This window comes from Schistocerca americana, chromosome X (genome assembly GCF_021461395.2).
Source record: "Schistocerca americana isolate TAMUIC-IGC-003095 chromosome X, iqSchAmer2.1, whole genome shotgun sequence".
Taxonomy (NCBI): domain Eukaryota; kingdom Metazoa; phylum Arthropoda; class Insecta; order Orthoptera; family Acrididae; genus Schistocerca; species Schistocerca americana.
This window is the reverse complement of record NC_060130.1, coordinates 902,993,572-903,017,640: the sequence shown is the minus strand read 5'-3', so window position 1 is coordinate 903,017,640 and position 24,069 is coordinate 902,993,572. Positions and strand designations below refer to the sequence as shown.

The 24,069-nt window shown below is 39.2% G+C and overlaps 1 protein-coding gene and 1 pseudogene across 2 annotated transcripts in view; both read left to right on the top strand.

Moving 5' to 3' along the window:
* The window catches only part of LOC124555782, a 366,970-nt gene that overhangs the window by 286,601 nt on the left and 56,300 nt on the right, over positions 1-24,069 (top strand). For both annotated transcript variants that reach the window (XM_047129836.1, XM_047129835.1), the window contains exon 5: positions 2,458-2,589. In XM_047129836.1, the coding sequence (XP_046985792.1) occupies positions 2,458-2,589 (132 nt within the window). The remainder of the gene's footprint in view (positions 1-2,457; positions 2,590-24,069) is intronic.
* Positions 22,964-23,081, top strand: LOC124557060 (annotated as a pseudogene).

The window sequence follows — 24,069 nt, the reverse complement described above, 5'->3', positions numbered from 1 at the left end:
TCATTAAACTCATCTGGACTGCAAGAATTAGAGCAAGAGGTGGGCTTTTTCCTGTGCTCATTAACCAGATCCCATGCTGCTTTACAAGGATTGTGAGCTACTTCAACAAATCTGGCATTGCTTTCCTTCTTTACTTTTTCTACTTCCTTTCTGTAGATCCTTTTGGTCTGTAAATAACTAGAGTACAGCCTATCCTTAATATCTATATCTTTAGCAGCTTTGACCTTGTCATTTAGTATTTGGACAATACATTTTATTTTGGCTAGTCTAGGAGTACACCACCTCTTTACTTTGTTAGTTTTTTGTCTAAATTTTGAAGCATTTGAATATCTCTTGCGTTTTAATGGAAAATGTTCATCAAATTTCACTTTAAGGGTCTGTAAAATGTGATTGAATGCAGAATTTGGTGGCAATTCATCAATTATTTGGTGCCAATCTATAGAAGACTCTGTAGTTTTGAAATCATCTAAGCTTTTCTTTGTAATAACTCTATTTCTGAATACACAATTTGAATGCCAACTGGGAATTTGTTGTGTACTTACTGAGTTTGTCCATAAGTTCATGATTACTGCATGGTGATCTGCTAGTATAGGGTCCACCACACTTATTTTGTAGTCCCAACTATTTAGGTTTGTCACAATTGTGTCAAGACAAATAGCTCCTCTTGTTGGTAGAGATTTTCCTACGAATAGCCCATAGCTGCTTACTAAGTTCATGAAAGTTCTTGCTTTATCATTATCTTCTCCAATATGAATGTTGAAGTCTCTACATAAAGCAATTTTTGTCTCTAAGTGCACTAGGTGACACAGACAGCTTTCCAACTGGTCAAGGAAATTTTTTAAATTTCCATCTGGGGAACAGTACACAGAAACAACAATTATGTTGGCATCTGACAGTCCCAAAGCAGCTAATTCTAGGTCTAGATCTACACAAAATTTACTTAAGTCAATTTTATTGGCATTGAGTTTACTATTTACATACACAGCTACACCACCAGGGATAGTAGTTTCTCTACACCATGCATTCACCATTTCTATATATTCAATGTTTCTGTAGTATTCTGTTTCTGGTTGGGCTAGCCATTGTTCACATATACATAATACATCAGGCCTCACTTCATCAACAAACAGTGATAATGTATCAAGTTTCGTTCTGAGGCACTGCACATTTACACTCGCTATAACTAAGACAGCATTTTCTTCAATGATACCATTTCCTTTTTCACTGGAATGTTCTTGGTCTTGGGAGTTCATCACACTGGTGCAGTAGGCATCTTCCGGAATAAAAAACGTTTTATCGCAATATTATTTGGCCATATACTGTTGTCCATTATTTTATCTTTTAGGTCGAAATCAACACCAATTTTGAAGCTATTATTTATTCCCTTTGTTTCCAGTTTTTCAACTGTAAAAGTGTTCTGTAAGAAATGGCAGTTGCCTATAACTTAGAACTAATTAAACCTAACTAACCTAAGGACATCACACACATCCATGCCAGAGGCAGGATTCGAACCTGCGACTGTAGTGGTCGCTCGGCTCCAGACTGTAGCACCTAGAAACGCACGGCCACTTCGGCCGGCGTTCTGTAAGAGGTTAGTTACAGTTTCAGCTGTGGTGCCAGCTGTGGAGAGCCAGTTGGTAGCCATGTTGCCTCTAAAAGCTGTTCATTAATTGTAGAAATGCTGCTATACAATAGAGGTTTGACACATAGCCATGCAATTTATGAGATAAGACATAGCAGTAACAGGACTACAATAAAATGTTCTGTTTCCACACAAGTGACATGTGTCAATATTAGTGTTTTAGGTGTTTGACATTGGATAAATTAGCAAACAACCATAGTGAAATGAATGTACTTCAGCTCTCAGCAGCAGAAAATTGAGAGTATAAAAATATTTTTACAGATTGAAGATACAGAAAACATTTCTTAACAAAAATCTATCAGGCAGAGAATGTCAGGGATTTCAGCATGTGTGTTATTAAAGCTTGGCCATGCATACTGAACAGCAAGAAGTTTGTTAATTCTTTAATATTCAGCAGGTTGAGTAATTCACAAGAATTATAGTCAACCTACAAAACGTTTGAGGTCCATGAAATGAATAGCAACACATGCAGGCTAGAGGTACAACATTTCAGATAGAGAAAAATTGTATACACTCAAAAAGGAAATGTCTTTCACATGTTGTCTGCAGCAACTGCACAGTACTTTTAGAGCTAAAATAAAAGAGGACAAAGAAGCTTATCTTTTTAAATATGTTAGAAGAGACTATGAAATACATAATACCAGAAATCATTCATTGTTTGCATAATAATAAATAATACAATCATTGTATCTTACCAAAACCATGTATATAAACTGTTACTTACTCTCTGAACTTGCCCATGATTTGGTACTTAAAAATGACTCAATATTTAGTTTAAAATGTCAGACGTTATCACTGAATTATTTGCTTTGCAGTATATGTCCCTGTTGATGCAGCCATTGGAAGTGCTTCTGTTTCCATTATGATAATGACCTCTGGCATAAAACCATATCAATGGAGAATACGAGCAACACAAATCAACTGTAAGGAAAATGTCAACCTTGCAGGTATGAATAACAATGTATAAGATTAAAATCTGGGCAAAGAATGTAAACAAGAGATATAAGTATTGCATTTTGATTTTTGTAAACACACGCACACACACACACACACACACACACACACACACAAACACACACACACACACACACATACACACACAGAAAGAGAGAGAGAGAGAGAAGTCTTTATAAGCATCAAAAGAGTCAATAACAAAATTTTTTGAAAAAATTCCTATTACTAATACATGAATTATCACACACAAGAGAATTGCTTACAGGTAAGCTGCCTTCACAAGGAAGCATGTCTTACCAACATATATTCATACAATGTTTCTGAGGCTAGTTCTGTGAAATACCATTTCAGAAATTGGACAATGGATTTGTCACCTCCAGAGATGCCTCTGTGCAAAGTAATAATCAAGTGCTGTCCATGATGGTCTGTATTTGGACCCAACTTTTGGGAAATTAACTGCTCTTGGAAACCTTAGTAAATGAGGACATAATACAAAATAGTATATCAACAATCTATTCTTGTTACTAGCTGAATCCTACAATGGACCATGAACCTAAGTTAGTTATTTTATAAGCTTATTGGTATAGGGCAAAACAATTTATACTTTCTTCAGTAGTCTATTATGGCAAGAGCACATGGGTCAACTGGCTTTATACTTGCCAGGGCCATAAGAACAGTGAAAAGAAATATTATCTCCTCAATTTTTTGGGGCATTTTGGTTCCCTCCAACTGATGAATTACTAGAAATAATGGCCTGTGTCCATATGACTTAGTAACTCAACAACAAACTGCAAGTTATTGGTCAAAGAAATGAGAATTTTACAAAGTTAGACAAATAATAGCAAGCAATATCTAGCAAACAAGAAATTAAGAGTACTACACTTCACACTGGGAATGTGGAATTGTCAATTCACTTAATGGCCATTATCTCTACCCATCATTTTCATGCAGTGCAGTTAAAAAGTTGCCACAAACGTGATGCTGTTGAATGAAAACCAGATCACATAGTATTTGAATTCCCAGATGATCACAGCGAACAGACAGGCAGTGTTTGCTAAATATATAAGTGAAACAACACATAAAATAAGGAAAAGGTGACCACTCACCTATAGTGGCTCAATGCAGGGATCTTAGTAATGCTTAACAGACAACAGCATTCACACCAGCTTTCAACCATTAGCTCTTTTTACACCAATAGTACACACGTTCACATACACAAAGACGCAGACATCAAAATGCACACACCCTAGTCATTGGAGTGTGTGTGTGTGTGTGTGTGTGTGTGTGTGTGTGTGTGTGTGTGTGAATGTGTATACTATTGCTGTGAAAAGAGCTACTGTCCAAAAGCTAGTGTGAATGCTGTTTTATGTTATGCATTACTGTGCTCCATGTATTGATTCACTATAGGTGAGTGGCTGCCTTTATCTTACATTACATATTGCTCCATCATGGAATTTTCATTGTTGTTATATAAGTGAAACAGTCAGAGACTGACATAGTTGAACCATACTTAAAAGTATCAACAAAAGTTCAGCATCATTCTATTAGACATGGACATTAACTAAAATTGATGACACCTACTTGAGTATGTATGTTTGCTGCAGCAGGCCACACACCATAAGTCAATGGACGATCAGGAATGGCATGATCATTAACCAGCAGCTTGGAATTACCAGAGATGGACTGTATTCAGTTGCCCCTATGATTTGGGCTACATCTAAATACATACTCCCCAGCCACTACATGGTGCCTGGTGGAAAATACCCTGTACCACTGCTGGTAATTACCTTTCCTGTTCCACTTGCAAATGGAATGAGGGAAAACTATTGTCTATAAGCCTCTGTATGAGCCTTAATTTCTCTTAACTTATATTTGTGGCCCTTAAACTATATGTACATTGGTGGCAGTAAAACTGTACTGCGGTCAGTCACAGATAACAGTTCTCTAAACTTTCTCAATACAGTTTCTCCAAAAGAACATAATCTTCCCTCCAGTGACTGCCATTTGAGTTCATAGAGCATTTCCATAATACTTTCATGTCGATCAAACCTACTGGTAACACATCTAGCAGTATGCTTCCGAATTGCTTTGATGACTTCCTGTAATCCAACCTGATGGGGATTCCAGACACTCAAGCAGTGAAACTTCCTCACAGGTTAAAACTGTGTGCCCGACCGAGACTCGAACTCGGGACCTTTGCCTTTCGAGGGCAAGTGCTCTACCATCTGAGCTACTGAAGCACGACTCATGCCTGGTACTCACAGCCTTACTTCTGCTAGTATCTCGGCTCCTACCTTCCAAACTTTACAGAAGCTCTCCTGCGAACCTTGCAGAACTAGCACTCCTGAAAGAAAGGATACTGCGGAGACATGGCTTAGCCACAGCCTGGGGGATGTTTCCAGAATGAGATTTTCACTCTGCAGCAGAGTGAAAATCTCATTCTCGACTCAAGCAGTATTCAACACTGTGTTGAAAAAGTGTTCCGTATGCAGTCTTATAGATGAGCTGCACTTTCTTAGAACTCTCCTAACAAACCAAAGTTGACCATTTGCCCTCCCTTCAGCCAACATTATCTGCTCATTCCATTTAATGGTGCTTTGCAGTGTTACACCTAAATATTTAATCTACATGATTGTGTCAGGTAACACAACACTGAGACCATTTAGTGGTCAAGGGAATGGAGGATTCGGTTACGATTGTGGACGGGGCCATAATCAGTTACTATTGGTTGCATTTTACAGTTACACACACTTATTTTTAAAACAGTAATCCCAGACCCAACAATGAATTTAAAAAATACCACACATTATTAATGAAGGAATAAACAACTGTGTAAATAAGTGTTTTCAGTGTGTTACAGTTTAGCAAATCACCATAAAATACAGTACAAATAAGGTTTAAAAAAAAGCCACTGTGATCATGGCTGAAGGCTTTCATGCCAAGAATGGCAATAAATTATGAATTTTTAAGAACTCGCTGCAATTTATAACTTACAGGTATTGAAATATTAAAAGGTAAGTGGCCACAAACGCAGCAGAAGGTATCAGACAACAGGAATGGCAGTGAATAAGGCTTTCAAAGTAAATGACCATAATCATGGCTGAAGGCCTTACATGCCAGAAATGGCAATTATATAAAAAAAAATTTAGAAATCTGGTGTAAAACAGCAAATACAAGCAAAGGTTAATTAAAATAAACAAGCAACTGACCACCAAATGGGTGAAATAAGATGATGGTAAACCTTGAAACACATCCCTTACACTGCTAGATTTATTCCAGAAGGCAACCAGAACTATTAACTAGACAGACATAACCTTTAATGTAGGCATTACGAGGTATGGTAATAAATAATACAGTAATAAAACACAAGGACCAGTCACAGACGGTGCTCCAGGCATTGACCTCTGAGAAGGTACGGCAACAAACTCTTTCTATGAGATAGGCAGCCAAGAGTTGCATTCACTTCACAAGATGGTAACTCAGACTAGGGGCAGTCTAACAAATGACTAATGATAATCTTGCTGGAGCTACCTGATGTCCAATAATCCAAATGCAATGATGAAGCAATACGCCAAAGCTGGAACCGGCGGTCTGCACTACATCCAGAATACCCTGTTTATAGTCCCTGGAACGAGAAAGGAATCATTACCACCAGAGTAGAGGAATCACCAACCGGCCTACAATCAAGAAAGCTGTCAAACTACACACCTTACCGGACAACAGTGGCAAGGTGAGGAAAAGTACACTGTCGTTACACAGTGGCAAGGTGAGGAAACGTACACTGTCATACCACCAAGGCAGGTAACTGGGGTGTTAGCAGCCACCAGCCAAGAAAAATCACCGCTGGTAACAAATTGTAACAAGTTGAACGCAGTAAATAGTAATAAGAAGTCAAGGAAAGCTAATCAGACCCGCCCTCCCTAAGCACTGCACTCGCTGCTCTTCATCTCGGCGACACTACGAGCAGCAACATGAACGCAAGTCACTGGAGAATTGTGAGATATCACAATAGTGGAGGTTTCTCTACTTGGATTAAAATGCACTCAACTTAAAGCTTGCTGGATCCGGTTTACGACGAGGTCGTTCACCCCTCGTGACCACAGCCCTTCCATCCGGCAGTCCACGTATGACGCCAGCAGTCCCGGCGTGTTCTTGCCCTGTGCGGGCCTGACTCCTCCTGAGTCCCCAACCGAACTGCCCACTCACACGACCTGGAAAAATGATGACATTGCCCCAAAGATAGGGCAACAGTACTAGATATTAATAATTGCCACTGCTGCCACTAGCAGACAGGCAACGCTTGCAAAACCGAGAGGTGCCAGTCAACGCGAGAAGAAGACAACCAACCGCAACGATGCCAACTAAACGACACAGAGGGTGGAAACTTACAGACAGCACCAACGCGAGCCGCAGCACGGCTCAACCACTAATACCATATTCAAACATTACAGAATTGTTTTTACTACTCATCTGAATTAGCTCATTTTTCTGCAAGTAGAGCAAGCTTCCATTCACCACACTAGAGAGAAATTTTCTCTAAGTCACCTGTATGCTACTACTGACACCTTCTTGTACACTACAGTGTCATCAGCAAACACCTGCAGATTTCTGTTCACAAAATCCACCCAATTTTTTATGCATATAGAGAACAAGAGCTGTCCAATCACTCTTCTCTGGGCTCTCCTGATAATACCCTTGTCTTTGATGAACACTCACTGTGCTGGACAAAATATTCAGTTCTATCACTTAAAAAGTGTTCAGATCACTCACATGTCTTAGAACCTATTCCGTACATTGGGACCTTTGTTAACAGCCTGCACTGGAGGACTTTCTGGAAATCTATAAATATGTAATGTACCTGTTGCCCTTCATCCACAGTTTGCAAGATATTGTGTGAGGAAAGGGCAAACTGATTTTGAGTTTTGCACAAGTAGTGCTTTCTAAATCTGTGCTGTTTTCTGTCTCAAAGAAATTTGTTATGCTCAAACTAAGAATATGCTCAAGAATTCTGCAGCAAATTGAGTTTAAAGACACTGATCTGTAATTTTGAGGATTCATTCTTTTACCCTTCTTATATACAAGAGTCACCTGTCCTTTTTTCAGCTGCTTAGGATTTTGCTCTGGGCAATAGATTGATGATAAATGTAAGATAAGTACGGGGACAGTGCTAAAAAGTGGTCTCTATAAAACTGAACTGGTATTCCATTCTGACCTGGTGACTTATTTGTTATCATTTTTTTCCAATTGCTTCTCAGCACAAGGATTGCCTATTTCTACGTCATCCATATGGGCATCTGTGTAATGGTCAAATGATGATACATCTGTAGGATCCTCCTGCAGGAACAATTTCTTAATGTGACTTTAAAGTTTCAGCTTTCCTCTTGCTGTCTTCTATTGCCACACCAGACTGACAGACAAGTAATTGAATAGAAGCCTTTAGCAGTTTTATGTTGGATCAGAATCTTCTCTGGTTCTCAGTAATATCTTTCTCTAACATATGACAATGGAAGTTGTTGTACAGTAGGTGCATTGATCATTTTATAGATACACAAATTTCTGTTAACTTTTCCTTGTCAACATTTCTGTGCTCTTTTTTGAACTAATTGTGCAACACTTTCTATTTTCTCAGTATTTTCTGAATTTTGTTATTAAAGCACATTGAGTCTTTTCTGTCCTTAATCCACTTATCAAGCACCTACTTCTCCAGAGGATGAATTACAGTCTGTTTAAACTTTCCCTATAATTCCTCTACATCTGTCATATTGGAACTAGAAGATATCCATTCACTGTGTAAGTAGGATGCTAACAACTGCTGATTTGCTGTTTCCAGCATAAAAACTCTCCTAGCCTTCTTGCTGGATTTATTGACTTCAGTAATTATCATCACTATAACAATATCATGATCTCTAATCCCTGTCTCTATACTGACAGTGTTCATAAGGTACAACTAAAACATCGGAAATATTTCCATTGTGTATTTGTTGTCAAACTATCTGCTCAAGACTGTTTTCAAAGAGTATGTTCAGAACTACATCTACAACTGTATGACTACTCTGCAGTTCACACTTAAATGCTTGGCAGATGGTTCACAGAACCACTTTCCATTTCTCAACCAATCCGTTCTCAAATAGCATGCGGTAAAAATGAACATCTAAAACTTTCTGTGCAAGCTCTGATTTTTGTTATTTTATTAATATGGTCATTTCCACCTATGTAGGTAGAAGTCCACAAAATATTTTCACATTCAGAGAAGAAATTTTGTGATCAAAATTTCATGAAAAAATCTCACCATAGTAAAAAATTCCTTTGTTTTAATGATTGGCAGCCTAACTTGCATATCATATCTGTTACACTGTATCCTCTATATTGTGATGATATAAAATTAGTTGCCCTTCTCTGGACTCTTTTGATATCCACCATCAATTCTATCTGGTAAGGACCCCATACTGTGCAACAATACACCAGAAAGTGATGGACAAGTATAGTCTGGGCAGTACCTTTAATAGATTCATTGCATCTTCCAAGTGTTCTGCCAATAAAATGCAGTATTTAGTTTACCTTCCCCACAATATTTTATGTGTTACAGTTCCAATTTAAGTTGTTTGTAATTATAATCCCTAGGTATTTTATTGAATTAACAACCTTTAAATTTATGTGATTTAATATTTGACCAAAATTTAATGGCTTCTTGTTAGTACTCATGCAGAGGACCTTTCACTTTTTATTGTTTGATATAAATTGTCATTTCTTTATGATGTACAGATATCTTGTCTTGTCTTGCAAGTCATTTTGATCTTCTGAAGACTTTACTAGATGGTAACCAACAGCATCCTCTGCAAAAAATCCAAGATGGCTGCTCAGATTGTCTTCTAAATTGTTTATGTAAATCAGGAGAAGTAGAGGGCCTATAACACTTGCTTGAGGGAATGACAGATATCACTTATGTTTCACTTGATGATTTCTTCTCAGGTACTATAAACTGTAGCCCTTCTTACAGGAAATTATGAATCCAGTTATACAACTGAGACATACCTCTATGGGTACACAATTTTATTAGAAGCCATTTATGAGGATTGGTACCAAAAGCCCTCTGGAGTTCTAGAAATCAGCTTTAGATCCCCTAATGATTGCACTCATTATTTAACATAAATAAAGAGCCAAATGTGTGTGACAAGACTGTCTCTCTGTACCGCCTGCAAAGAATCTGTACACATCCTAGTATCTGCTTGCTAGGTTAAATTCATCTCCAGCTATGAGGAGCGATCAAAAAATTTTCATTTGAGGACATTGCTCCAGGTTATAAGCAATCTAGCTCAACTCCAGTGTGGGTACATAAGCACCAACATGTAGGAAAGGGATCAGTGGGGTATTCATGTATTTCCAATGTGCATACGATAAATGCCAGAACATGAACTATGGTGATATTATTACCAAATACATCCAAACAGGGTCATTCTTTCCTTGACTGCTGAAGGACAAACACCAGTAGACATCCACTGGAGAATGAAGAATATACATGGGACAGCATGTCTGTTGAAAATCACTGTTGAGGAATGGTGCAACAAGGGATGCTGCTGCTTCATGATAATACACATTTTCATATCCCAAATGCTGTAATGCAGACATTACATTGATCCAAGTGGAATACACATGAGCAGTCACCCTGTAGTCCTTATCTCTGTCATGCTTTTGGTCCCTTAAAAAAGGCATTGGAGGGGTGACAATTCCTATCTGATGAGGATGTGCAGCAGGCAGTTATAAACTACTTCACACAGTAGGACACGGTGTTTTACCAAATGGGTATCTTCAACCTGGCGCATCAGTGGGATGTTTATCTCAGTGCTCACAGTGATTTTGCCTGACTGACATACTGATTCTGGACCATATGGCCTTCAAACAGAAACTTTTTGATGGCTACTTACAATATTTCACGATCAGAATATTTCCACCCTTCTGAATGTGGATTTTACGCAAACTGTGTTAAATTCCCCTGGCAATGAAATGCAGAGGAATATAAGCTGTATTGGTTGTAATAGCTTGTTTTGTAGTAAATTTCAGTTGGTGGTGGATTACAGGGTGAGATAAAGATGTAGATTTAGTGTAGTGGTAGCAACTTGTAGTAGATACTCTCCATTGTAGGAATGGAAATCATCCACCTACTGTGAAGCATAATAGCAGGAAACACAGAGAAAGATTGGTATGAAATAGAATTACTTATTGTAGCAAAGTGAGGTAACATCATGAGGTAAAATATACATAGCACTGTACAAATGTAACATTATCACAGCCTCTTTTAGGTACTAGGTAACATCACTAGTAAATAAAATGAATAAATGTATAACTCCCAACAGGTCTCCTTCTTCTGAGTTAGATTCTCCACTTTGAAGAAGAGAAAAATGGGAAGAATTAATATTGTACATAAATATTTCACATACTCCAGTTTAAAATTAATGAGTACAGTCCCACATAAAGAAACTGAAACATGTGGCACAAGTCTACAGGAAATTGTTTAATCCTAGTGGTGCATGTGCATTAAACATTAACAGGCTTCATCAACCAGATGACTTCACTAGAGATGCTGCTAAAGGTGGAACAGCAATCTATGTGAATTATGAATACCATCCCATGTCTGTCCATCTATCAGTAGTTGCTATAAAAGCTCAAATGTTTCGTTCATCTCATCCTCAGTGCTTCTGTGGCATCATGCAAAGTTCACCCACAATTGCTGTCAGAATCTATGAATTCTTGACAATGTGCAGCACATGAGACAAATTATATGATATATAGCTCTGCAAATTAACACTTCAAATCACCAGTGAAATAAACGAAATTTGTTGTCTCCTATTAGACCAAACCAAGACCATCTAAGTCATTAAATGACTCCTCCAGCTAGCTAGTGGCTCTGACTGTTATGTGGCCCCTTCCTACCATGTATGTGAATTCTCACTAAACTGCAACACTTGTTTATAAAAATGGCCAATGACTAAGCCAGATTACATGCCCACAAATGGGAATGCACTTCCAAACTCTATCAAAGCTTTCAGCACAGACAGAACAACTTCATTGATCACAGTACATTCCTGATTTTATATATTCAATAATCTTGAAACATCACCTACATCCCACAGGCACCACAACTCCTCCATTCATTCCCAGAGGCCAACAACAGACTCCAGAATTACACTTTGAAGTACCTGCTCTGTTCCAGATGGCACAAAATTTGCCTCCGACAGTCCATGAGGGCTGCTGGCTGACAGTGATTTCTGTGAGTTCCAAACTGCTTCACAAAGTTATTCTGCATCCAGACCATTCTGACAGTCAGCTTCTGGAACTGAATACAAGCATTTGAATTCATCACTTCCTGCTCCCACTAATACAGTACTCAGTAAAGTGCTGCTCCTGCCAGGACTTAATTTGTTCTTTCAAGTAGGTGCCGGTAAGCACCGATCACAACCAATTTAGAAAACATGCTGACCGACCAGCCTATCATCTTAAGACTGGATGAAAACACCTTTTCCCAGATACTGGAAACCAGCTGAACAGGTTGATCAGACAGGTGCACCTGTGAAACACAGCCACCTATTATTTCAGCAAAAAGTAAAATTATTTTATCATCTAACTAAAATTAAACTCTTTCCGAACAGGCCACAAAAGGCCCAATGGTATGGGCCGGCTGCTGTGTCATTCTCAGCCCCCAGACGTCACTGGATGCGGATATGGAGGGGGCATTTATTTTCTTATTTACACTCCTGGAAATGGAAAAAAGAACACATTGACACCGGTGTGTCAGACCCACCATACTTGCTCAGGACACTGCGAGAGGGCTGTACAAGCAATGATCACACGCACGGCACAGCGGACACACCAGGAACCGCGGTGTTGGCCGTCGAATGGCGCTAGCTGCGCAGCATTTGTGCACCGCCGCCGTCAGTGTCAGCCAGTTTGCCGTGGCATACGGAGCTCCATCGCAGTCTTTAACACTGGTAGCATGCCGCGACAGCGTGGACGTGAACCGTATGTGCAGTTGACGGACTGTGAGCGAGGGCGTATAGTGGGCATGCGGGAGACCGGGTGGACGTACCGCCGAATTGCTCAACACGTGGGGCGTGAGGTCTCCACAGTACATCGATGTTGTCGCCAGTGGTCGGCGGAAGGTGCACGTGCCCGTCGACCTGGGACCGGACCGCAGCGACGCACGGATGCACGCCAAGACCGTAGGATCCTACGCAGTGCCGTAGGGGATCGCACCGCCACTTCCCGGCAAATTAGGGACACTGTTGCTCCTGGGGTATCGGCGAGGACCATTCGCAACCGTCTCCATGAAGCTGGGCTACGGTCCCTCACACCGTTAGGCCATCTTCCGCTCACGCCCCAACATCGTGCAGCCCGCCTCCAGTAGTGTCGCGACAGGCGTGAATGGAGGGACGAATGGAGACGTGTCGTCTTCAGCGATGAGAGTCGCTTCTGCCTGGGTGCCAATGATGGTCGTATGCGTGTTTGGCGCCGTGCAGGTGAACGCCACAATCAGGACTGCATACGACCGAGGCACACAGGGCCAACACCCGGCATCATGGTGTGGGGAGCGATCTCCTACACTGGCCGTACACCACTGGTGATCATCAAGGGGACACTGAATAGTGCACGGTACATCCAAACCGTCATCGAATCCATCGTTCTACCATTCCTAGACCGGAAAGGGAACTTGCTGTTCCAACAGGACAATGCACGTCCGCATGTATCCCGTGCCACCCAACGTGCTCTAGAAGGTGTAAGTCAACTACCCTGGCCAGCAAGATCTCCGGATCTGTCCCCCATTGAGCATGTTTGGGACTGGATGAAGCGTCGTCTCACGCGGTCTGCACGTCCAGCACGAACGCTGGTCCAACTGAGGCGCCAGGTGGAAATGGCATGGCAAGCAGTTCCACAGGACTACATCCAGCATCTCTACGATCGTCTCCATGGGAGAATAGCAGCCTGCATTGCTGCGAAAGGTGGATATACACTGTACTAGTGCCGACATTGTGCATGTTCTGTTGCCTGTGTCGATGTGCCTGTGGTTCTGTCAGTGTGATCATGTGATGTATCTGACCCCAGGAATGTGTCAATAAAGTTTCCCCTTCCTGGGACAATGAATTCACGGTGTTCTTATTTCAATTTCCAGGAGTGTATGTTAAGTTCCATAGGACCAAACTGAGGAGCAAATCTCCAAGGTCATGGAACATGCCAGTGCATGAAATTACAACATAAAAGTAATAACAGATAAAACTAAATGTTAATGAACCCAAAAAAAGTCAATCCATAAGTTTAAGTAAATGCAATCAACAAGTCAACAAGAATCAGCTTAATTTTTCAAGGAACTTCTTGACAGAATAGGTATGACCCATGAGGAAACTTCATTTCAATTTGAAAGTGCATGGATTATTGCTAAGATTTTTGAATTTGAGTGGTAGCTTATTGAAAATGGATGCAGCAATATACTGCACACCTTTCCGCACAAGAGTTGAGGAAGTCCCATCCAAATGCAGTTTTGATTTCTGCCAAGTATTAACTGAGTGAAAGCTGCTTATTCTTGGGAATAAGCTAATATTGTTAATAAGAAATGATAGTAAGGAATATATATATATTCAGTGTCAAAATACCCAGACTCGTGAACAGGGGTCGACAAGAGATTTGTGAACTTACACCACTTATTGCCCGAACCACACCTTTCTGAGCCAATAATATCCTTTTAGAATGAGAAGAGTTACTCCAAAATATAATATCATACGACATAAGTAAATGAAAATAAGCAAAGTAGACTAATTTTCATGTCAAATGATCACTCACTTCAGATATCGTTCAAATAGTAAAAACAGCAGCATTAAGTCTTTGAACAAGATCCTGAACATGGGCTTTACACAACAGCTTACCACCTATCTGAACACCTAGAAATTTCAACTGCTCAGTTTAACTAATCATATGCCTATTCTGTGAAATTAAAATCTCAAGTTTTGTTGAATTGTGTGTTAGACACTGTAAAAACTGAGTCTTACTGTGATTTAGTGTTAGTTTATTTTCTGGAAGCCATGGACTTAGGTCATGAACTGCACTATTTGAAACCGAGCCAATGTTGCACACAACATCCTTTACTACCAAGCTAGTGTCATCAGCAAACAGAAATATTTTAGAGTCACCCATAATATTAGAGGGTATATCATTTATATAAATAAGGAACAGGAGTGGCCCCAACACTGATCCCTGGGGCAACCCCCACCTGACTGTACCCCACTCAGACCCCACATCACAGCCATTCTCAACATTGCGAATAATGACCTTTTACTGTCTGTTGCTAAAGTAAGGGGTGAACCAATTGTGAGCTACTCCCCGTATTCTGTAATGGTCCAACTTCTGGACTAATATTTTGTGATCAACACAATCAAATGCCTTAGTTAAATAAAAAAATATGTCTAGCATTCAAAACCTTTTATTTAACCCATCCAGTACCTCACAGAGAAAAGAGAATATAGCATTTTCAGTTGTTAAATGACTTCTAAAGCCGAACTGTACATTTGAGAGCAAACGATGTGATATTAAATGATCAATTATCCTTACATTCACAGCCTTTTCAGTAAATTTAGCAAACACTGGTGGCATAGAAATAGGTCTAAAATTATCTACATTATCCCTTTCTCCCTTTTTATAAAGTGGCTTTACTATTGAGTACCTTAATTGTGCAGGAAACTACCATTCCCAAAAGGAAAAATTACAAATAGGGCTAAATACAGGGCTAACATTTGCAGCACAGTACTTTAATAGTCTGATAGGCACTCCAACATAACCATGAGAGTCCTTAGTCTTTATTGATTTAATTATTGACTCAATCTCCCTCTTGTCTGTATCACAGAGAATTATTTCAGACATCAATCTTGGAAAGGCATTTGCCAAGAAAGATTCCCTATAGAAACTAAATTTTTGTTTAATTCACCAGCAATGATTGTTAAATACTGTACATATATCTTATTTATCAGTAAAAGAAATATTTTTACTGCAAACTGACTTTATATCGTCAACCTTGTGCTGTTGACCTGACACTTCCTGCACAACTGACCATATGGTTTTAATTTTATCCTGTGAATTAGCTATTCTATTTGCATACCACATACTCTTTGCCTTCATAATAACATTTTTAAGCACCTTACAATACTGTTTGTAATGGGCTACTGTAGCTTGATTGTGACTGCTTCCAACATTTTGATATAAATCCCACTTTGTTCTACATGATATCCTTATGCCACTAGCCAGCTACCCCTCACTGCCTGTTACTGCTAGTACCACGTTTAGAATGTTGCAATGGAAGGGAAATCTCAAAGAGCATGAGAAATGTGTTAAGGAAAGCATTATATTTATCATCTATGTTATCGGCACTATAAAAAAAACATCCTTCCACTCTTGTTCCCTGATGTTTAAAAAAACTCTCTATTTCTATTGGATTAACTTTCCTACATAGTTTGTAATTAAATGTGACATTTGGTTGAGTACTAAAGCCTTTTAGTGTTAAAATTTGTGCATCATGGTCTGAAAGGCCATTCACCCTTTTACTAACAGAATGCCCATCTAGTAATGAAGAATGAATAAAAATATTGTCTATAGCTGTGCTACTGTTCCCTTGCACCCTAGTTGGGAAAAAAACACTGTCTGCATCAGATCATATGAATTTATGAGATCTGCCAACTTCCTTTTTCTTGGACCATCATATATTAAATTTATATTGAAGTCACCACATATAATGAATTTCTGGTACTTCCTACAAAGTGAATCAAGACCCCTCTCTAGCTTGAACAGAAATGCTCTGAAGTTAGAGTTAGGGGACCTATAAACAACAACAATTAGAAGTTCAGTTTCACTAAATTCAACTGCCCCTGCACAACATTCAAATATCTGTTCAGTGCAGTGCCTTGATATGTCTATGGACTCAAATGGAATACTGGTTTTTACGTACATAGCCACTCCCTCACCCCACATGGAACTCCTTGAAAAACAGCCAGCTAATCTGATAAACCTCTGAATTGTCAAATCATTTAAGTGGTGCTCTGATATACCAATAATTTCAGAGTCAAAATCTATAGGCAGTTCACCAACTTTATCTCTAATATCTCTTATATTTTGATGAAATATGCTAATTCCTTCTCTACTTGGAAACATTACATCCTCTGAAGGTGAGCCCTTAGTTAGAGGGACTTCCTTTAAGCAGGTATACCTATCAGGTATATTCCTTTATGCAGGTATACCTATCAGGTAAAAAGACAAGGGCTAGTAGAAACCCTTGGGTAACAGAAGAAATATTGAATTTAATTGATGAAAGGTGAAAATATAAAAATGCAGTAAATGAAGCAGGCAAAAAGGAATACAAATGTCTCAAAAATGATATCGACAGGAAGTGTAAAATGGCTAAGCAGGGATGGCTAGAGAACAAATGTAAGTACTTAGAGGCTTATCTCACTAGGGGTGAGATAGATACTGCCTACAGGAAAATTAAAGAGACCTTTGGAGAAAGGAGAACCACTTGCATGAATATCAAGAGCTTTGATGGAAACCCAGTTCTAAGTAAAGAAGGGAAAGCAGAAAGGTGGAAGGACTATATAGAGGGTCTATACAAGGGCGATGTACTTGAGGACAATATTATGGAATTGGAAGAGGATGTAGATGAAGATGAAATGGGAGATATGATACTGCGTGAAGAGTTTGACAGAGCACTGAAAGACCTGCGTCGGAACAAGGCCCCCGGAGTAGACAACATTCCATTAGAACTACTGACAGCCTTGGGAGAGCCAGTCCTGACAAAACTCTACCATCTGGTGAGCAAGATGTATGAGACAGGCGAAATTCCCTCAGACTTCAAGAAGAATATAATAATTCAAATCTCAAAGAAAGCAGGTGTTGACAGATGTGAAAAATACCGAACTATCAGTTTAATAAGTCACAGCTGCAAAATACTAACGTGAATTCTTTACAGACGAATGGAAAAACTGATAGAAGCCGACCTCGGGGAAAATCAGTTTGGATTCCGTAGAAATGTTGGAACACGTGAGGCAATACTGACCCTACGACTTATCTTAGAAGAAAGATTACGGAAAGTCAAACCTACATTTCTAGCATTTGTTGACTTAGAGAAAGCTTTTGACAATGTTGATTGGAATACTGTCTTTCAAATTCTGAAGGTGGCAGGGGTAAAATATAGGGAGCGAAAGGCTATTTACAATTTGTACAGAAAGCAGATAGCAGTCATACGAGTCGAGGGGTATGAAAGGGAAGCAGTGGTTTGGAAGCGAGTAAGACAGGGTTGTAGCCTATCCCTGATGTTATTCAATCTGTATATTGAGCAGGCAATAAAGGAAACAAAAGAAAAGTTTGGATTGGGTATTAAAATCCATGGAGAAGAAATAAAAACTTTGAGGTTCGCCGATGACCTTGTACTTCTGTCAGAGGCAGCAAAGGGCTCGGAACAGCAGTTGAACGGAATGTACAGTGTCTTGAAAGGAGGGTATAAGATGAACATCAACGAAAGCAAAACGAGGATAATGGAATGTTGTCGAATTAAGTCGGGTGATGCTGAGGGAATTAGATTAGGAAATGAGACACTTAAAGTAGTAAAGGAGTTTTGCTATTTGGGGAGCAAAATAACTGATGATGGTTGAAGTAGAGAGGATATAAAATGTAGACTGGCAATGGCAAGGAAAGCGTTTCTGAAGAAGAAAAATTTTTTAACATCGAGTATAGATTTAAATGTCAGGAAGTCGTTTCTGAAAGTATTTGTATGGAGTGTAGCTATGTATGGAAGTGAAACATGGACAATAAATAGTTTAGACAAGAAGAGAATAGAAGCTTTCGAAATTTGGTGCTACAGAAGAATGCTGAAGATCAGATGGGTAGATCACACAACTAATGAGGAGGTATTGAGTAGAATTGGGGAGAAGAGGAGCTTGTGGCACAACTTGACTAGAAGAAGGGATCGGTTGGTAGGACATGTTCTGAGACATCGAGGGATCACCAATTTAGTGTTGGAGGGTAGTGTGGAGGGTAACAATCATAGAGGGAGACCACGAGATGAATACACTAAGCAGATTCAGAAGGATGTAGGCTGCAGTAGGTACTGGGAGATGAAGAAGCTTGCAAAGGATAGAGTAGCATGGAGAGCTGCATCAAACCAGTCTCAGGACTGAAGACCACAACAACAACAACAACAACAACAACAACAACAACAACAACGTATCAGCTGAGTTCAATCTAAAAACGGTGCAGCTCTAACACCAACTACTACAGGAATTTTTCCATGAGTGATCCCATCACCACCACCTACTACACTTTGCCAGCCTCCCTTTGCATACCTATTGAGGTGCAGGCCATGCCTTGTGAAACCCGATCTACTGATAGACCCAACTGGCACCACCGAGATGTGATCCATGCCCTCTGCCCAGTCTCATGTTAACGTGCCTAAAAGCCACATTAATGTGAGGCTGATCTTGTCGCTGAAACGGCTGCATGAAATGCACATTAGTGCCACCAGTCTAAGTAGCTGTCTTTACCAGGTCACCACCTACATCATATTCCCCATCCCTGTCAAGACTGTTCCCTGCTTCACCCACTATAACTACCTGATCCTCCTTCATAAAATTCCTACATAACTCCCCTATGCTGTCAGTCACTTGAGCCAATCCTGCACTAGGCTTCACAATGCTGGTGACCATGTGGTTAGCACACCACTCTCCTGGCCGTATGTCAGTTTACAGAACTGGAGCCACTACTTCTGAATCAAGTAGCTCCTCAGTTGGTCTTGCAAGAGCTGAGTGCACCCCGCTTGCCAACAGTGCTTGGCAGACTGGATGGTCATCCATCCAAGTGCTAGCCCAGCCTGACAGTGCTTAACTTCGGTGATCTGATGGGAACCAGTTTTAACACTGTGGCAAGGCCGTTGGCATTATTTATTATCAGGGTGATTAAAATTTTGGTGCTAAAAAATCTATACAACCAGCTGGAGCAATGGCTAACTGGTTTGTGTCTACAGAGTACTCATCTATCTCTCTCAGTAACTACTGGTCAAAAATGGACATTTTACATCAACCCTAAATTACATATGTCAAGCAATGGAAAATCTGGGATGGAATAATGACAATATGAATTAGGATAGATTGTCACTTATTACATAGAGGAAATGAAATAATCATATGGTACTACCGGCCGGGAGGTCCCATCCAGGGAAGTTCAGCCACTGAGTGCGAGTCTTATTTCAGTCGACGCCACACTGGGTGACTCGCATCCTGGTGATGAGGACGAAATGTTGATGAGGACAACACAACACCCAGTCCATGAGCAGAAAAATTTCCAACCTGTCCAGGCATCGAACCCAGACCCACTGCATGGGAGGCAAGCATATAGCCACTCGGCTAAGCAGGTGGACTACATAGAGGAGACATTGAATAGCAGATGATGACATTTAAAAATATAGCAAGCTATCAGACACAGTCCTTCTTCAAATTTAGAAGGATGTGCCCAGCTCACACATACATGGCTACTGTTGTCTCTGGGTGCAGAGGCCCAGTTCACACCATGTTTTCAAATACCTTATAATTAGTTAGTTTCATGTTCCGGGAATCATTTCAATAATAAATTGTAATGCTATGGAACATCTCATTTTACATTCATGATGAGTTAATTTGTAAATATGGCTCCATGCTGAACAATTTTTTTAAAAAATATACAGATGTTAGTTACGAATTCCTAGCCACTACCTTTAACTCATTAAAATATCAGAAATTCTTCTAAAGAATGGAAGGAGTTGTGAATTACAAACTTTTTTAGTTTCTTTTTATGTATCTGTTAGACATTTTATACAAAAATTTTAAATGCAGCATTGTGCTCCCCTTTTTGTGATAAAGACAACCTTAAGTGCAGAGCAATGTTTGTCATTTTTCCTTCCGGTACTGTAATTATGGACATCATTGTTCCTTTTGCACTGCAGTGTATTATTAGGAAAAACTTCATGAGGGGATAAATATACTGTGAATCAGTTGTCAGATTGCCCAACTCCTGGAACAGATTTCTGCATGATGATAGTGAGTGAGCACCACACATTAGTCTTACAACACGTTTTTGAGAAATGAAGACTTATTTTTTTGAAGATGAGCTACCCAAGAATATTATTGCCTATCACATTATTGAATTAAAATATGCAAAATACATCAACTTACTGATTTGTCTCTACCCAAGATTTGCAATGATTCTGACTGCAAACTGGCTGAACTACTAAGTTGTTTTAGGAGTTCCAAATGTGCTTTTTCCAGTTTATATTCTCATTAACATGGACACCTAATAATATTGAAGTTTCCACTCTGTCTATTATTGTCTCGCCATATATTACACTTATTATTGTTGTAGTAACCTCCAATGTGCAGAACTGCATTTGTTGTGTCTTTTTAAAATTGAAGGTGAGACCATTCCCAAAAAAGCAGTCAATGACACTTTTAAGAACACTTTTTATCATTTCTCCTGTTTCTGTGTGTATGCTTTGACTGATCACAATACTATTATCACCTGCAAAAACAACTCATTCTGTTTGTTGTATATTACACACAAGATAATTTACATATATGAGGACCAATAGTGGACCTTGAGGAAACCCATAGTGATTTCTCCCCAGTCAGAATAATGTCCTTGGACTACATTGGTTGAGTTACTAAGACATTATCAATTGGTTGGCTATAAAATCAGTCCAATAAAACTTCAATGGATCTAGGAAAATTCTGTGATTCCCACAGTCAAATGCCTTAGATGGGCAGCAGAAAATGCTGACCTGCACTATTTTATTATTTAACACTTTCCGAATTTGGTGAATAACATGTAAATGGCACTCTCAGTAGAGCAACTCCTCTGAAATCCAAACTGTGATTTGCTGAGGATGTTACTGTTGCTCAGGTGAGGTACTTTAGAATACTTCACCTCCACAATAATGTTGGAAAATGATATCAGCAGTGAAACAGGTTGGTAGTTATTGGTATATCTTCTATCAGTTTTCTTAATGTGGTATTTGATAGTGGCCTATTTCAGTCTCTCTGGAAAAAGCCTTGTGTTAGTGATTCATTACATATTCCACTTATTACATGGAAACAAATCTTTAGTGCTCTATTCAAAGCACCATCAAAACCAAATGAGCTTTTATTTTTGAAAGAATATACTAGTACAATTTTCTTAATTTCAGGAGGAGATGTTGGTGATACATTCATATCACTGAATTTTATGAGAGTTGCTCATTCAACATACTGTTGTGATTTTTCTCTTGATCTGTTTGTCCATATACTTTTTACTATATTTGTTCTGTTATTGGTTGTCCTGCATCTCATTTCACTACATTCCATACACTCTTAAGTCTGTTATCAGAATTTCTCATTTCTGACATTAGGTACATGTTCCTTCACTTTCTTTAACAACTTTTCTTAGTAATTTTGAGTGGTTTTTATACTGTGTAACTACTGTAAGATTTCTGCTTGTTCTGTCCAACAGATACATTTCCCTTTCCCTTTCACAAGATACTTTAATCCCTCTAGTGATCTTGATTTCTTACATGGCTGTTTAATGTCCTTTCTGATTATCTTATGCCAAAAGCTATTTTCAAATAATGATATCAATTTAATATGGAAGAGATTAAATTTTATGTCTGCATTTGGTTCATAATAAATTTCACCCCAGGTCATCTCTTGTACAGTATTCTTAAAAACATTTGTCCTGGAGTCATTAATTATTCTAACTGATTTCCACTGAGAACTGTCCATACTGTAGGACACTATCTTATTTATCATATCTAACTGTGCATTAAGGTCAGAGAGAGCATTAGTCACTGGGTAAACTGCTATTTTCTTGCTTTAAGCTTAGGTAAAGGAAACGGTATCAGTTAGGTCCCTACTGGCTTTATCCACCCATGTTGAAAAGTTAATTATTGATATTATATTGTAGGATCCAAGGTTTCCATATCACCTTTCTTATCAGAATTATTTTCTAAATCTCCATTGAAGTCGACACAGACTGGTCATGGTTCAGTAGGCCCTCCATAAAACACACATTTGTGTGTGTCATTGCTACTCATTGCTACTCCTATTTCATCCAGGTCACCCTCAATGCTGTTCCCCACTCCACCTGCTACAACAACCTGATACTCTTTGTCAAATTCTTTACACAAATTCCTTGTGTCCTCTATCATCTGGGTAAAGCTATTACTTGGTTCCACAGTGCATGTGACCTGCTAGCTTGTTCCCAAACATAAATAATTTTTGAAAAACAACAGTTTAAAAAAGACTAATGAGACACTTAAAAATAAAATTTACTATGATCCATGAAATTGCCAATGGCCTTGCTGCAGTGCTAACACCAGTTCCTGTCAGATCACTGAAGTTAAGCACTGTCAGGCTGGGCTAGCACTTGGATGGGTGACCATCCGGTCTGCCAAGTGCTGTTGGCAAGTGGGGTTCACTCAGCTCTTGTGAGGCAAACTGAGGAACTACTTCTTTGAGAAGTAGCAGCTCCAGTCACAAAAACTGACATACAGCCGGGAGAGTGGTGTGCTGACCACGTGCCCCTCCATATCCGCATCCAGTGATGCCTGTGGGCTGAGGATGACACGGTGGCTGGTTGGTGCCATTGGGCCTTCATGGTCTGTTCGGATGGAGTTTAGTGTAGTTTAGTTTAGTTATGTTTCATAAAATCATTGTCCAAAAAACAAGGCAAAATACAGCAAATCAACATAGTATAAACAACTTCTACTGTACTTCAGCTATTAAATCATTAGGCCTACTAAGAAATGAACAAAATTGGCAAATAAGAAAAGAATTCTCCATCCAACATGAAAATCAATCTAAAGTTTCAACTCTGTTTAAGAAACGCTATTTTGACTACAAAACTAAGAAAACCAGAGAGTTTACAGCCCTTCTAAACCACAAGATATAGCTGATTTAAATCCAAGATCTTTTTAAACTGAGAGGTGATAATTAACGATCAGTTACCGGAAAATAAAATAATATGAAGATGAAGTAATCCACAAGTAATGAAACTCAGTAATAAATAAAACAGGAGTCACCAAATTAAGTCATGAAGAATGTAAAAAGGAATGGAATGTACATGTAGGACGTGAATCAGAGGAATTAGATGGAAATTTAATGGCACTAGGTGGGAAATAAATTTGTGACTAAAGCTGAAGATATTTCCCAAAATAAGCTAGAAAGTGGTACTGTTTTATCCATGTGAGAAGTGGATGAAGCCCTGCTTCCTGCTTCTAATGTTGAATGTTAGGAAACCGAAGGGGAGAAAGAGAGAGAGGGAGAGAGAGAGAGAGAGAGAGAACTGCCAGAATCACAGGATCAATCAGAAGAGATGCAATCAAATTCTTAAATTATTGTGGAGCAGTCTGTTATTTCAAGTGCCAGCAATGACAGGTAGTGAACTTTCAGAAA